Source organism: Nyctereutes procyonoides, unplaced genomic scaffold (genome assembly GCF_905146905.1).
Source record: "Nyctereutes procyonoides isolate TBG_1078 unplaced genomic scaffold, NYPRO_anot_genome, whole genome shotgun sequence".
Taxonomy (NCBI): Eukaryota; Metazoa; Chordata; class Mammalia; order Carnivora; family Canidae; genus Nyctereutes; species Nyctereutes procyonoides.
The window spans coordinates 24,073,022-24,087,634 of record NW_026575122.1 but is presented as its reverse complement, the minus strand read 5'-3'; the positions used below and the strand labels follow the sequence as shown (position 1 = coordinate 24,087,634).

General features: G+C 40.2%; 1 protein-coding gene across 1 annotated transcript in view; it reads left to right on the top strand.

The window, feature by feature from the left end:
* The window catches only part of ANO4 (anoctamin 4), a 327,266-nt gene that overhangs the window by 256,799 nt on the left and 55,854 nt on the right, over positions 1 to 14,613 (top strand). The window contains exons 15-17 of the mRNA XM_055336489.1: positions 8,633 to 8,715; positions 11,429 to 11,569; positions 14,359 to 14,523. Of these exons, the coding sequence (XP_055192464.1) occupies positions 8,633 to 8,715; positions 11,429 to 11,569; positions 14,359 to 14,523 (389 nt within the window). The remainder of the gene's footprint in view (positions 1 to 8,632; positions 8,716 to 11,428; positions 11,570 to 14,358; positions 14,524 to 14,613) is intronic.

The following is a 14,613-nucleotide window of genomic DNA, read 5'->3' as shown; positions in this document are numbered from 1 at the left end:
TTTATGCCTAGTATTATTCTCCTTGTTGTGTTCATGTTTTCTTTTTTTTTTTTAATTTTTTTTTAATTTTTTTTTTATTATTTATTTATGATAGTCACACAGAATGAGAGAGGGAGGCAGAGACATAGGCAGAGGGAGAAGCAGGCTTCATGCACTGGGAGCCCGATGTGGGATTCGATCCCGGGTCTCCAGGATCGCGCCCTGGGCCAAAGGCAGGCGCCAAACCGCTGCGCCACCCAGGGATCCCTGTGTTCATGTTTTCATCTACCTTCTTGACATATAAAGCATACTTATAACAGTTGTTTTATCATCCTTATTCTATAATTTCCCAGGGCTGTCTCCCTGGGATTGGTTGAATTTTCTCCTGTTTATAGGCTTTATTTTCCTGCTTATTTGTATGTCTAGTAATTTTTTATTAAATGCTGAAAAGTGTTGAATTTTGTTTTTCATTATGTTTCCTAACTGTTTACTTTGTTCAGGTATGCAGTTTAATTCACTTGCAGTCCAGTTAGATCTTCTTTAGACTTGTTTTTATCTTATTAGGTTAGGTCCAGACCCACTACTAAGGGATGACCTTTATGAGGCCTCTTATACATGCTATGTGTTGCAACATCTCCATACTCTGACTAGTGAGATTGTAAACGTTTTTTCAGCTCTCTATGAATTTTTTCTCTTTTTTTTTTCTTTCTATGAATTCTGAGGATTGTTTAGCTACCATCAAACAACCTCATGTAGTTTTCCTCCATGCATGTGAAGAGCAGAAATGACTTCGTTACTGATACCTTGAGCTTTCTTTCAATATAGTTCCCTTCTCTCTGGTACTCTGCCCCACAAACTCTTGCCACCTCACTCTCCACTCTAATCTCCCGAGCTCAGTAAGACCTCTGAGTTCCTCCACCTGAATTGTATCCTGTAAATGGCTTCCAAACAATGAGCTGGTGTGATCTTAAGGCTTACCTTACTTATTTTTTTTCTCTCAAGGATCACAGTCCTGCATTATCTCTTGTCCAGTACTGAAAACAGTTTCTTATATTGAGCAGTTAATCCTTATGGGTAGAAGCAAAAATCCTCAGTCTCCTGCAGCTTGATGGCTTTTTATAGAAGGGAAGCATACACTGAGGCAGGGCCTCAAGCAATTGCAGTTACTTGGGGAAACTGACATGGTGTAGCCTCATTTTTACCAGTTCAGAAGCACTTTTTTTTTTTCAGAAGCACTTTTTGAATACCCAGAGATAATTGAACTTGGGCAGACACCTCTTCTTTTTTTTTGAGGGGGGGAGTCTTTTTTAAAATTTACATTCAATTAATTAACATATAATGTATTATTGGTTTTCAGAGGTAGAGTTCAGTGATTCACCAGTCCTACATAATACCCAGTGCTCATTAGATCAGGTGCCCTCTTTAATGTCTATCAGCCAGTTACCTCATCCCCCTACACCCCTCTCCTCCAGCTCAGTTTGTTTCCTAAGGTTAAGAGTCTCTTATGGTTACAGACACCTCTTCTAAACTCTTCAAACACTAGTGCATAATCCAGAATGTGAAAATTCAAGTATATGGTAGAGAATATTATTTTATAATGACCATCTAGAGCACCTTCTTCCTGTATCAGAATACTTAGGAAGCCAAATTACTCATCATCTGCTGTTTGAGCTTGGAAACTGGTGCAGCTAGCAAAACCCCTAGCACATCAAAAGAATGCAGTAAATAACTGTTAAATGAATGGAAAATAGGAGCAAGAACTATTTTTTCTGCTGAATATTAGGCATCTTTATTTCATTTCATAGAATACCCCTAGAGATGGGTTTATGTCAGGATACCACTTTAATATCCTACATTAGCTCAAAATGCAAAATTTGTATTCTAAGATCCTTGTTTATCCTAAGTTACAGATTGGCAACCCCCTATCTAGATACATTAACTTTCTCCAGAGTGGTTCTAATACCAATAATTAAGCTTCCATTTAAATATAGTCACATTCCTATTTTTTCCTGGATCCTGAGATTAACTTCATCTTGGCATTTTGGGGTGTTTTACAAACTCTCTACTCGCTCATTTACATTCACTTGCATTATTATTGCCAAAGCCCACTCCGGATGTTGCAAATTAGCAACTAATAAAAATCTTCTGGTTCTAGGGCACTCAGTGGCTCAGGCCATGATCTCAGGGTCCTGGGATTGAGCTCCACATTGGGTTCCCTATTCAGCAGGGAGTCTGTTTGTCCCTCTCCCTCTGCCCCTCATCTGCTACTCATGCACTCTCTCTCATGCTCCACTCTCTCAAATAAATAATATCTTTTAAAAAATACTCTGGCCCTCACCAATTTTAAAAATATACAAATAAACTATGATTTTGAAACTGAGATAGTTCACATGAAGGTACATGTTTACAGTGTCTTTTGAAAAAATTGAATATCTGACCACAATGTAATCAATGGAAACTGAAGAACACCTATCACTTGGTACTCACACTCCCCACTGGTCCCATTCCTGACCACTCCTGTTATGTGGTTTCCTCTTTTAGGTTTTGTACTGATCTGGTCATTTTAGCATTTGAGTTTGTGACTCCTCCCTAAGCTCATTCATTATGTGTAGATTTTATGAGTTAAGCTCTCAGGGGGTGACCTCATTCCTCTATTTCTAAGTTTTTGGGAAGCACATCCATGTAACTCCCCTGTACCTTCTCTAAATGAACATTCTCAGAAAGTTATAAAGGACAGAAATAATGAAATCTGTTAGTATTATTCATTTTACTTTTAAAAAGAAGGAAATTAGAATTGGGAGAAAAATTACTATGTGTGATTTCCTAGGAAGAGAATCATGCTGATCAAGTTTCTGAAAATGCTTTGAATCATCACACAGCAGGTCACTTTACCGAAATAAAAATCATCCTTTATTTTTCCTATATACTACTCATTTTATTGCTGGCCACAGTTCAATTCTTGTTTTTATACAAATAGAACATAATCTTTTGACAAGTTAAGGAAAGAAGTTAAACTATAGGATCTTAAAGCCCTTGGGTATTTTTTTTTTCAAAAATAAGAAGTAAACATGCCTTTATAATTAATTTTCTAGCATTAGACACAATTCTCTTCTGGACTACCAGGCTATAAATTTTCCAAATGAAGAATCAAATTAGGCCTTTGAAAACCTATTATGTTACCAAGGGCAAAAATACTAGCATCATGTATTCCTAGCAATTTTGAGAATAAATGTGGGTTTTTCCAGGCCTCCAGAAGAAAAGAATAGATCTAAGGGAAGGATAGAGAGTAAGTGCCAGACTCTCACAGAGAACTATACCAGGGGTATGGTACTTTGGTTTTTATAACTAGTTACAACAAAGTGCTCCTATGGTTCAAAGAGTAGGCTTTATTTTTCTTTTTGGCTCTTCTTGGTTCAATAGAAATTAGAGGCCCCAGATTAGACTGTGACCTTCTAGCTACAAGACAGGTAGCATCCCTGGCTCTTACCCTAATTGCTAGTTTCCCCTGGTCATTTTGATAGCCCAAATAACTCTGTTATGATTTGAATTGTGTCCTCCAAAACAGTATAAGTCTTAGCTCCTGGTGCCTATGCAAGTGATTTTATTTAGAAATAAGGTCTTTGAAGATGTAATCAACTTAGGACAAGGCCATACTGTATTCCCAGGATGGCTGGTGTCCTTACAAGAATAGGAAATGGAGAGACAGACACTCATAGGCTAGGATGCCATGTGAAGACAGACAAGAAATCGGAATAACACTTCTGCAACCAGGGGATGCCAAAAATTGCCACCAACTACCAGGAGCTAGGAGAGAGGCATAGAAGATATTCTCCCTCAGAGCCTCCAATAGATACTAACCCTGCCAGCACCTTGATTTTGAAATTCTAACCTCTAAAACTATAAGAGAATAAATGTGCTGTTTTAAGTTCCCCAACCAAAAAATAAAAAAAGCCACATTTGGCTCAAATCCCAGTTCTGTAATATACTAGCCATGTGACTTCTTTGGATCTCAGATTCTTCATTCATAGGATGATGAAAATAATACCCACCTTGACAGACTTTTGAGAAAATAAAACATAGGACCTAAAATGACTGAACAGTGCAGTATCTCAGCCCTGCCATGGAACCCAAGGTATGCAGCTGAAAGGGGATATTTCCCTGCATAACTCTCTAAATGCCTTAGAAAAGGCATCAAAAATAATAACGCGGTGGGTTTTTTTCGTCCTGTTTGCAAAATGTTAACCATAGTTGTACTTTCCAAAAAAACGTGTATCCATTAGAATAACTACAGTTAACTGCTGTAATACACAAAAAGCAAAACCTAGATGTTTAACAGAACCCATGCACATGAGGGGCGCCTGGGTGGCATAGTAGGTTAAGCGTCTGACTCTTGGTTTTGACTGAGGTCATGATCTCAGGGTTGTGGAATCAAGCCCTGCATTCACCCCCCTTCCCAACCCCCACCCCCATACTTGCTCTCTCACACTCTCTCAAATAATGAAATAAATCATTAAAAAAAAGAAAAACATGCACATGAAACCCAACCACATGTTTCTGGTTGTCAGCCTTCTATGCAGTCATTTAAGTACCCAGGTTCCTTTTATTTTATGGCTCTATACTCTTCTGGATCCTTAGAGTCCTCTCCACTCACCCTTCAAAAGGAGAAAAGAAGCATAGAGATGACATAATCACTTCCTAATTTTTTTAGTCCAAAGCTGACATACATCATCACTTCTGCTTACTTTCCATATGCCAAAATGTGGCCACATCTAACTGTCATAAAGACTGGAAAATGTAATCTAACTATGCCTAGAAAGACAAGAAATGGTTTTGGTAAATGCATAGAAGTCTGCCACAAATTCATTTGAAATTGACAGTAATTGTTCAATTTAAGAAAATGGCAATGGAGCATGGCTTACAGAACACTGTTATGTCCTATTTGTATCCTTCATGGGCTACATGTGACAACCTTCTCAACTGTGTATGATTCTACCTAGACTTAAATTCAGAAGTCTCAGATTTTTCTAATGTTGTGAAGGGATTGTTATTTGGCACCAATGTTAACACCTCAGATGAACTTCTTGGGTAGGTTAACCGGTACCACAGGTAGTATAAAGTAGAAAAGAGAGTGTAGAGAGATGAGAGCATACAAAGCTCTATCTTATCACTAAGACTATTGCTGTTTTAGATATTGTGGCTCAATGTCACCCTAAAATCTGTAAGAGAAGTAACTTGTAAGTTTTTTTCATCTTCATGCCTCGTGCAGTGTCTCAGTAATTAGATGGGGTAAGCATTCCTGGCTGGCAGATAGCTCTCCATCACATGGTCATTTGGGGACTCCTATTCCTACAAACAAGTTATTGGCCATCCTCCCAGGCCTTGGCATCATTGGCATAATATCACCTGAGTCATTTGGGTTCCACCTATCCAAAAGGGTAAAGAGAATGTGGAAAAGACACCCTCAGTGTCTTAAGATATCAACAGGCAAGTAGTGGCATGCATCACATTACTTCTGTTCACATTCCACTGATGAGAACTGTTCTTTGGCCCACATCTAACAGTAAGGAGATCTGAGAGCTACAGCATAGGTGGATGGCTGCAACACCGGCAATAGTCCTTTTATGTGGAACAAGGCAATAATGCATCTCAAAGGAAAGAAGTCCTTGCCTCAGGGTCCATGCAACAAGGTCATAAGAGTAATAATTAGAATAGAATGTTGTTGTCACACCTGGGTGTTCAGTTAGTTAAGCATCCAGCTCTTAATTTTGACTTAGGTCATGATCTCAGGGTCATGAGATGGAGCCCAGTGTCCGGCTCTGTGCTTCTGTGCTAGGTGTGGAGCCTACTTGAGGTTCATTTTCTCTCTCTCTCTCTGCCCCTTCCCCTGCCCTGCTCCTGTGCTCTCTCTTGCTCTCTCACTCACTAAAAAAAGAAAAAAAGAAAAAAAAAGAAAAAAGAATGATACTTTATTGCAAGGCAAAAGAGAAGGATACTAAGTTTTCATGTTAGTAACTTATTATTTAACCATCACTGATGCATAAAGCATTCACAAGATATAATTGCATGTTTTTCAGACTTATACCCTAATTACCCTAATTTTGTATAGGGCCTAGATAAATAAGAAAAGAATAATTTGCCATATTGCATTCATTTTCATGACAGCATGTCATTTGTCCATTTACTGTGCCTCTGTGGATGCCAGTCACTGTGCTTGGTCCCAATTATATAGGGGCAGCTAATACATAGCCCTTATTCTCAAGAAGCCCATGACTAGTGATAGGAATGATAAAGTTTTTCTCTTGTTTTGAAATGCTGAGTGCTATGCTCAGCACTGACCCAGAGTTACCTACATAGCTCAGCATGGGTATAGAGAAGGTTCAAAGGGAGTGGTTGTAGAACTCATAGGGCCAAACCTGGAAGCAGGAGTACGACTTGGCCAAATGGAACATTATAAGCTGAAGAAATAGCATGGACAAAGCTGAGAAAATGATGTAAGAGCTCAGGTGTGAAGACTGCTAGTAAGGGAGCCTGGAGCCTAGAGTATGAGTTAGGGCAAAGAGGTAGGCACAAGCAGGGTCATTAGGAGCCTTGTATCCTGTGCTGGTAAATGGGGGCTTGTTCTATAGTTGGTGTGCCTCCCTGACACTCAGACGAGGCCTAGACCTCATTTTCAAAAAAGCATTATCTGTATAGAAAGATAGATTGGAATCTAAGGAGCTCGGAATACGAGCAGTGAGATTAAACCTTCTGATACTTCGAAAAAAGTATTTTGGATCAAAATTTTTTGCAGGAAGAATTCTGTAAAGTAGAAAACCGTGACAAACCACTTAGGAATTTTTAAGTCTTGTAAGAATCAACCCATCAAAGAAATAATACTTTTTAATCACACTTATTGTACTGAGTGATCTAGCAGTAGAAGACAAATTATATATGCTAACATAAAACCAGCTTCAAATGAGACAAAGAGGAAAATGTGAATTCACTACATAAGGCCACACATAACTAGGCACACTCAAAGTGCAGGGGGCTCCCGGGGGGGGCAAGGGGATTTAAATCACAGGTGGAATAATAAAGAGTGTGGGATTGAAGATTTGCCTTGAAAGGAGACCACCTATATTTGGTGAGATCCTAGTTCATGGTTAGAGGTAGCAGCAGATCTTCTTAGAATGAACTTTCACACAAAAACACAAGAGAATGGCAATTATACAAGCAATTAGTTTCTTCTTCTCATACTCTCAAGTTCTTGAATGGAAGAGAGGAAAGGGAATTATTGGTTAGAGTTTCTCTCTCCTCCAAGCAGGATGTAGCATGTGCTAGGGAGAAGAAAGGTGATGGACTGTTTCTGATAGCCCCTGATTTGTCTTAGACGTCAGCTCCTTCAGATGAGATGCACGGATGAGTTGATAGGGCTTGGGTGGAGCAGCAGCAGCAGTCAGTAAGACAGCCTGGATGCACAGGGTATCCTGTGGCCTTAGGCTGTCCCAGAATGGTCCCCCGTTGGGCCTCTTTGAGGCCACAGGGGACAGTCCTGACTCTTAGTGAAGAATTGTCCCTTCAAGGACAGGGGAGACCCTGGAGACAAAAAAAAAAAAAAGAAAAGAAAAAAAAGAAAAATCTTTAGAAAGTCCATTTGCTTGAGTGACCGGAGAACTTACTAAAAGAATTGTCCCGGGGTGAGGGGGACATGCAAAGACAAGATAATTGGTGGGGCAGAGAGCAAGTGTACAGCCTTCTTAACCCTTTTGGGTTAATACACAGGCCTACATTAGAAAATCCTGCTTGCCGGGCTGGCCCTGACCCTTGCCTCTGCTAGTCTAAGTACTATAGCAAAAGGCTGAAGAGTGACGGACCCACCCGTTCCATGTTCACCTTTAGTTGCAGCCATCCTCAAAGTGTGACGGTGTGTGTATGTGCATGTATCGTGTGTCCTGGCATTTGGCTTGTGACTTCCAAGGCAGCGAGGTCAAGTCTTGATGATTTTTCCCCTCTCTTGTTGTATAATTGAACTGAGTAGCATTAGCTGAATGAGGAGAAACCTCCAGATGTCTCTGGGTGGGAAGGCCAGGTACCCATATACCTCAATGAAAAAGGTTCTTAACAGAATTTGCATGCAAGGGAAACTTTTATGTGACAACAAAGGAATGGTTTGGAGAAAAAGAGTAGAGTGAAATTGCTTCTTTCAATTAAATAGTAAAATACATTTTACATAGATCCTGTTGTGCAGAGGCTTTGGGAGACAAGAAATCACTGCCAGTCAAGTGCATGTAAACTGCTCAGTTTTTATTTTGGCTTTTATGCCCCTACCTGCCCGTTGCTTTTAAAAATAAATATTCTATCCATAAGAAAGATGTTGGTAACTTGGTTTTCTGTATGTTTATGTCCCAGGAGCTTTGTTATTCTAAGTCTGTCCTGCCTTGACTTGCAAATCAGCTTAATTTAATTCTAAATGAAATCTTTAATTTTTCATTATGTTTGACACCAGCTCAGTAATTCTCAGAAAAGGTCCTTGTTAAATGAAGCTTAGCTAGAAATCCTGATATTCATGGATGCTTGCACAAACAACTGTCGTTCTCTGCAACGACTTCATTATTCAGTGACAGTTAACAGCTTTGTTTCATTTAACCACGTCTTCGTATTTCTCTGCTTGTTCCAGCCACAGTTTTCCTAGAGTTCTGGAAAAGACGGCGAGCCGTGATTGCTTATGACTGGGATCTGATTGACTGGGAAGAAGAGGAGGTTTGTTTTATTAATCTCGGATTGTTTCAAAAAGCAAATCGACAAATACACTGTCCTCCCAAGTCATTACTCTCAGCTCTGGGCGAGAAGTCAGGTTACCCCTAAAGCATTTTTATACCTGTCTTGGCAAACAAACAAACAAACAAACAAGAAGAAGAAGGAGGAGGAGGAGGAGGAGAAGGAGAAAAGAAGAAGAAGAAGAAGAAGAAGAAGAAGAAGAAGAAGAAGAAGAAGAAGAAGAAGAAGAAAGAAGAAGAAGAAGAAGAAGAAGAAGAAGAAGAAGAAGAAAAGAGAGAAAGAGAAAGAAAGAAAGAAAAAGAAAGGAAGAAAGAAAGAAAAAGAAAAAAGGAAGGAAGGAAGGAAGGAAGGAAGGAAGGAAGGAAGGAAGGAAGGAAGGAAGAAAAAATACCTTTGGGTAGTATAAAAATGAGCAGAATTTAAAAGGAGACAACATTGTGATTGCTTAGTAGATTAAGACTCCATGGCTAAGTGAAGCATTTCACTTGTCAATAGACACATCAGAAGAATTAGTAGCAATTTTTCTTTTTACTTTACTTTACTTTACTTTACTTTACTTTACTTTACTTTACTTTACTTTACTTTACTTTAGCAGGAGATACTAGTTTTAAGGCTCTGGGGACAAGGAAAGCAAAGTTCGTAAGAGAATTCCAAGGACAGGTTTCTGTGAACGTTCCAGAACCCTGGACAGAGCACAGAGCCGTGAAGCCTTAGAAGTATTGGAAGTAGGTAAATGCTCAGGAGAAATCACTCCCCAAGAGGCCTCCTTGGTGGAAGGGGCTAAATGCCTTGTATACAAGCCTGTGGCACTCAGATTGCTGGGCAGAAAAGCCCCGACTTGCTGTATGCCTTCTTCATGGATAACCCAGGGTATTAGTTGCCTGGGGCTGCCCTAACAGAGGATCACAGACTGGGTGGCTTAAGCAACAGAAAGAAATTAGTTGCTCAGATTTCTGGAAGCCAGAAGCCTGAGATCGAGGCCTTAGCGCAGTTGGTGCCTCCCGAGGGCAGGATCTGTTGCAGGCTCCTCTCCATGGCTGATAGACAGCCACCTCCCTCCTGTGTGTTCACATCATCATTTCTCTGTGCATGTCCGTGCCTAGATTTTGTATAAAGAGCCAGTCATGTTGGATTAGGGGGCCACTCTAATGACATCACTTGACCTTAATTACCTCTGGAAAGGCTCTGTCCCAGGACAGTCACATGCTGAGTTACTTATTGACCATTAGGGCTTTGACAAATGAATTTGCAGGGGGAGGCAAGGGGAGACGCAATTTATCCCCATAACATCCAGACTTGTAGGTCTGGCTCCAGGATTGGCCTCAAGTCCCTGGGTAATGAACTCAGTAACTTAGATGAGTCAATTCAGAGTTCCCCAAAGAACCAGAAGATTCCAGGTCTTTTCTGTTTATATTCTCAAGTTGTAACTTCCTAAAATAAGTAAAAGATAGCAGAACCTGTTTAGGGCTGCATCTCCCCCTGCCCTTCGCCCATGGCCCGTCACTGGGTGAAGTCCAGCCCTGGGCTTATGCTGCAGCAGGAGTGAGGCTGCCCTTCCTCCTACACAGACGGGCTATGGCCAGACTGTGCCTGTCATCTGTAACCTCTCTCGTGGCAGCTCCTTCTTCCCTCTTTGTCAGCCTTTGCATCTAAGTCCTGAGCGTTTCTGCCTAGATTGAGTCAATCTCTGTTTCACCAGATTTTCCACTCATTTCCCCTCCTCTTGTAAGACATTCATATAGACGAGGTACTTAACTAACCAGAACCCATTAGTATATACCCTCTTGCTGATTTCCTGTTTCTAATCCCGTAGTTGCTTTTTTAGTCAGAAGCTTTTCACAATAGATGGGGCTCCACTAAATGAAACAAAACTTCAACTTGATTCAAAATTAGGGCTGCCTTGATTTTAACTGGATTTGAAAGATGTTTACCTTGTTTTCAAAAAACCAATTAATACATTGAAAATCTACTGGTTCAAGGTGAATGACTCCTACAGGAATTTATTAAAAAGTAGATTTTACCTTGGTCTCTTGGCTCAGACCAAGATTCAAATCCATACCTTTCTACAGACACTGCTCTGTAAACAATTGTGTCAAGCCTTGGCTTTCCTAAGTATATTCATATTTATTGTCTTGCTTTTTGTTTCCTACGAGACCTGTAGACATAGAAGTCTTTGGTTTTGGCTGCTTCAATTGAAAAAAAAGTTTTTTTTTTTAATTGTAGGAGAAAACTATGGCTTATGTCACCGTCCTAACTCACAACGTGGATTCTAGACATTTTGCTGTTCAGAAACTTTCTCTGCCCTGGTGTCTGTATCATTCCCTGGTAATAAATGTAAAAGGTTAAGAGTTATTTCAAACTGCTAGGTCTATTCCTAGCAGAGGTGGTCCCTTTGCTAATTCTATTTGTTTCTTCACAGTTTAATAAGATAACAGAGACCCTTAACTATTAGTCTAAATTTGCATTGCCTTGGTGACAAGAAGTCTAGATCATCACCCCTTTAGATTTTTTTCAAATGGCCAATTTCCAAACATTTAAACCTAGGTCTCTGAGTCCACCTCACTGATTGACTGATGAGAGTGGTAGCTGTTGATTCTGGCTTGTTACATTAGAGTAAAAAAGGGTTTTCTTAATATTTTTTTATTTTGTGTATATATCTCTTCATTGCATTAAAAAATGTGTCTCTGTTCTTTAGGAAGAAATACGGCCCCAGTTTGAAGCTAAGTACTCCAAGAAGGAGCGAATGAATCCCATCTCGGGAAAGCCAGAACCATACCAAGCATTTGCAGATAAATGCAGCCGACTTATTGTTTCTGCATCTGGGATATTTTTTATGGTTTGAAACTTTTCTACAAAACTCTTTGTTTCATAAAGTACATACCTGTAGTGTGATAACAACAATAATCACATCAGGCATTTGCATAATTCTACGAAACATTTTTGCATATTCTGTTATTTATTCGTCATGATGACTCCATGAGGTGGTCAGAAGTGGGACTGGTGTCCCCATATTACAGATGGAACAACTCAGAGCCCAGAAGGTGAAGGGGCTTATTCAGCCAGTAAATAGCCAAGAGTGCCAATTCATTCTGTTTGCCTCCCTGTGTAAGAAACACATTCTCTGTCATGACCCAGCATATGCTATGCCAGAAGATGCACAAAACTAAGCAGAGTTACTGAAACAGTGTTCACCTCTGCAATATACAATACTCTGATTATTATTTTTAGTATAGTCTTTTATTAATGCCAGATCTATCCCCCTAAAATTGATTTCCAGATTCAATAATGGTCATGTCAGCTTTGAAAAACACTAACTTGAACCTGGATTGTTGGCTTTTCCTAAAGTCACTGGGCAATCAACTTTGACCCTGTTAATCACCAAACAAAACTTTTGCTGATTTTTCAGAAGCATCATTTTAGAACAGTAAGGGGTGGTTAGGATTCTCCTTTCCTCTTTCCAAATGGTGAGTGTGTAAATAGGTATTGTAGACCATTAGATGAGGAAGGACAAGATGACAGCAAATCTAGACACTCTGACCCCTTTTAGCCAAATAAACTCAGGGAGACAAAAGGGTGGGCAGCCTGCCCAGCAGTCCCTTGGCTCAGACCAATATTCAAATCCACACCTTTCTACCAACACTGCTCTGTAAGCAATTGTGTCAAGCCTTGGCTTTCCTAAGGACATTCATAGATATTGTCTTGCTTTTTGTTTCTTACAAGACCTGTAGACATAGAGTAAGTGTTTTCTACTCTTCATATGGGCGACATGGAGCATAGGAAGCCAAAGCCACAGAGAGGGCAAACTCCATGCCCACGGTCACAATGCTAGGTGGAAGCTGAGCTATGACCCAGACCCAACTTCTGACTGAGTCCAGTGAGCTGTCCATTCTGCCATATTGCCACACTTGTCTGAAATTCCATATACATTTCCCCTATCTTCCTAGCAGTAACTCAAGGATTAAGATGTGGTCAGTTGTTTTTGGCCAGTTCCAGCTAGAGTTTATACTCAAGCGAACATGTCACTCATTAGGAAGCCAAAAACAGTTGGTGTAAAACAGAGAAATGCTTCTATAAAGAAAAGCAATGTCTAAATCAGCAGATTCCATCCTGAGGCCCAGCTTAAAGTTTTTGATAACTAAGTAGGTGAAGGCCTTTACTCTGATACACTGAGTCACCTAATGAAAGACACAAAACTTTTTGGAGTCTAAGATTCCCAGTATATAGAAGATGTGTTGTATTCTTTTCACGTACCATGAAATCTTCAGAGAAGTATTGCCCAATGTGGAGTTCATAGCTGATTAATAAGAAATTACGTACCTCTCACGCCGTTGGCTTATTCAGCAACCGATAGCTGGATGCTTACTGTGCACCTGTAATTATGCTAAGGTACTATAGAATTCTGTGATAAGCAAAACAGATGTTATGTCTGCCCTGATGGAACTTAAAGTAGTCCCCACCCCCTTTATTTGCAGCTTTGCTTCTGGGATTTAGTGCCTGCAGTCAACCCCAGGCTAGAAGCGAGTGATCCTTCTAACGTAGCTTTAGAAGATCAGTAGTAGCCTAATGCTACATCACAATACCTATTCATTTCATCTCATAGTGTGAGCATTTTATTGTCTTACACCATCACAAGAAGAGTGAGTACAGTACAATAAGATATTTTGAGAGGGACAGAGACCATATTCACATGGCCTTTATTACAGTGCATTTTCCTCTTTTATCATCAGTTGCTGTTGTTAATCCCTTACTGTGCCTAATTTGTGGAATAAACTTTCTCATAGGTATGGATCTATAGGAAAAAAATATGGTGTATATAGGGTTTGGCACTATCTGAGGTATCAGGCCTCCACTGGGTGCCTTAAAAATATCCCCCATAGATAAATAAGGGCAGCAGGGTGAGGAACTATTATACTTTCTAGATGGGGGAAACTGGCAATAATCAAACTAACAAATTGTTAGAAATTATAAATTGGATGCTAAAAGAAGAGTATAGGTACCATATAACAACTAGAAGGTCTGAGGGTCATGAAGAGTTTTAGTTCTGAAGGGATTCTTGAGCTGAGGTATGAAGGAGTAGGTATTAACCAAGCTGTGTGTGTGTACACACATGCACAAACATGTATGTGAGCATTTGGCATGGGCATAGGGGATGGTCAGCACTTTAGGCAAAGGAATGGTCTTGAAGATGTGCCCATCTGAAACAACAAAAGGTTCTGGAGGCCCCAGACACAAGAGAAGGTGGCGTTCAACAAGATAGAGTCCTACATGTCACCAATAAGCCTTTGCTTTTATCCTAAAACAATCCAAAAGAAGAACGACATCATAAGATTTCTATAATAAAAATGCTCGATCTAATACCTGCTCAATATGATGTTACCCCCCAGCTTACAGCGTTTATCAGCTTTCGAGGACTATGGTTTTTCTGTTTGAACAACAAAGAAAATACAGGCAGGAGAGTATTAACCACAAAGAAGAGTAAGCATTTTATTGCGATTTCTTGAGTCCATACCACCATTGCCTTATTTCCTTTTCTTGTTTTCCAATGGTGGGATTTTGCAGGGGAGCGAACCCTCCTCCTGGGACGTTACCCTGCTGGTGCTCACTGCGTCTCCATCTTCCTCCCAGATCTGTGTGGTGATCGCTGCCGTGTTTGGGATCGTCATCTACCGGGTAGTGACTGTCAGCACATTCGCTGCCTTTAAGTGGGCGTTAATCAGGAACAACTCTCAGGTTGCAACCACTGGGACTGCTGTGTGCATCAACTTCTGCATCATCATGCTGCTGAATGTGGTAAGTGAATAACCAGATAACTAGCCTGATGGAGAAGAGATGTGGGCTGCAGTTTCCTTCTCTTGGGAGAGGGACCCAGCCTGTCACGTA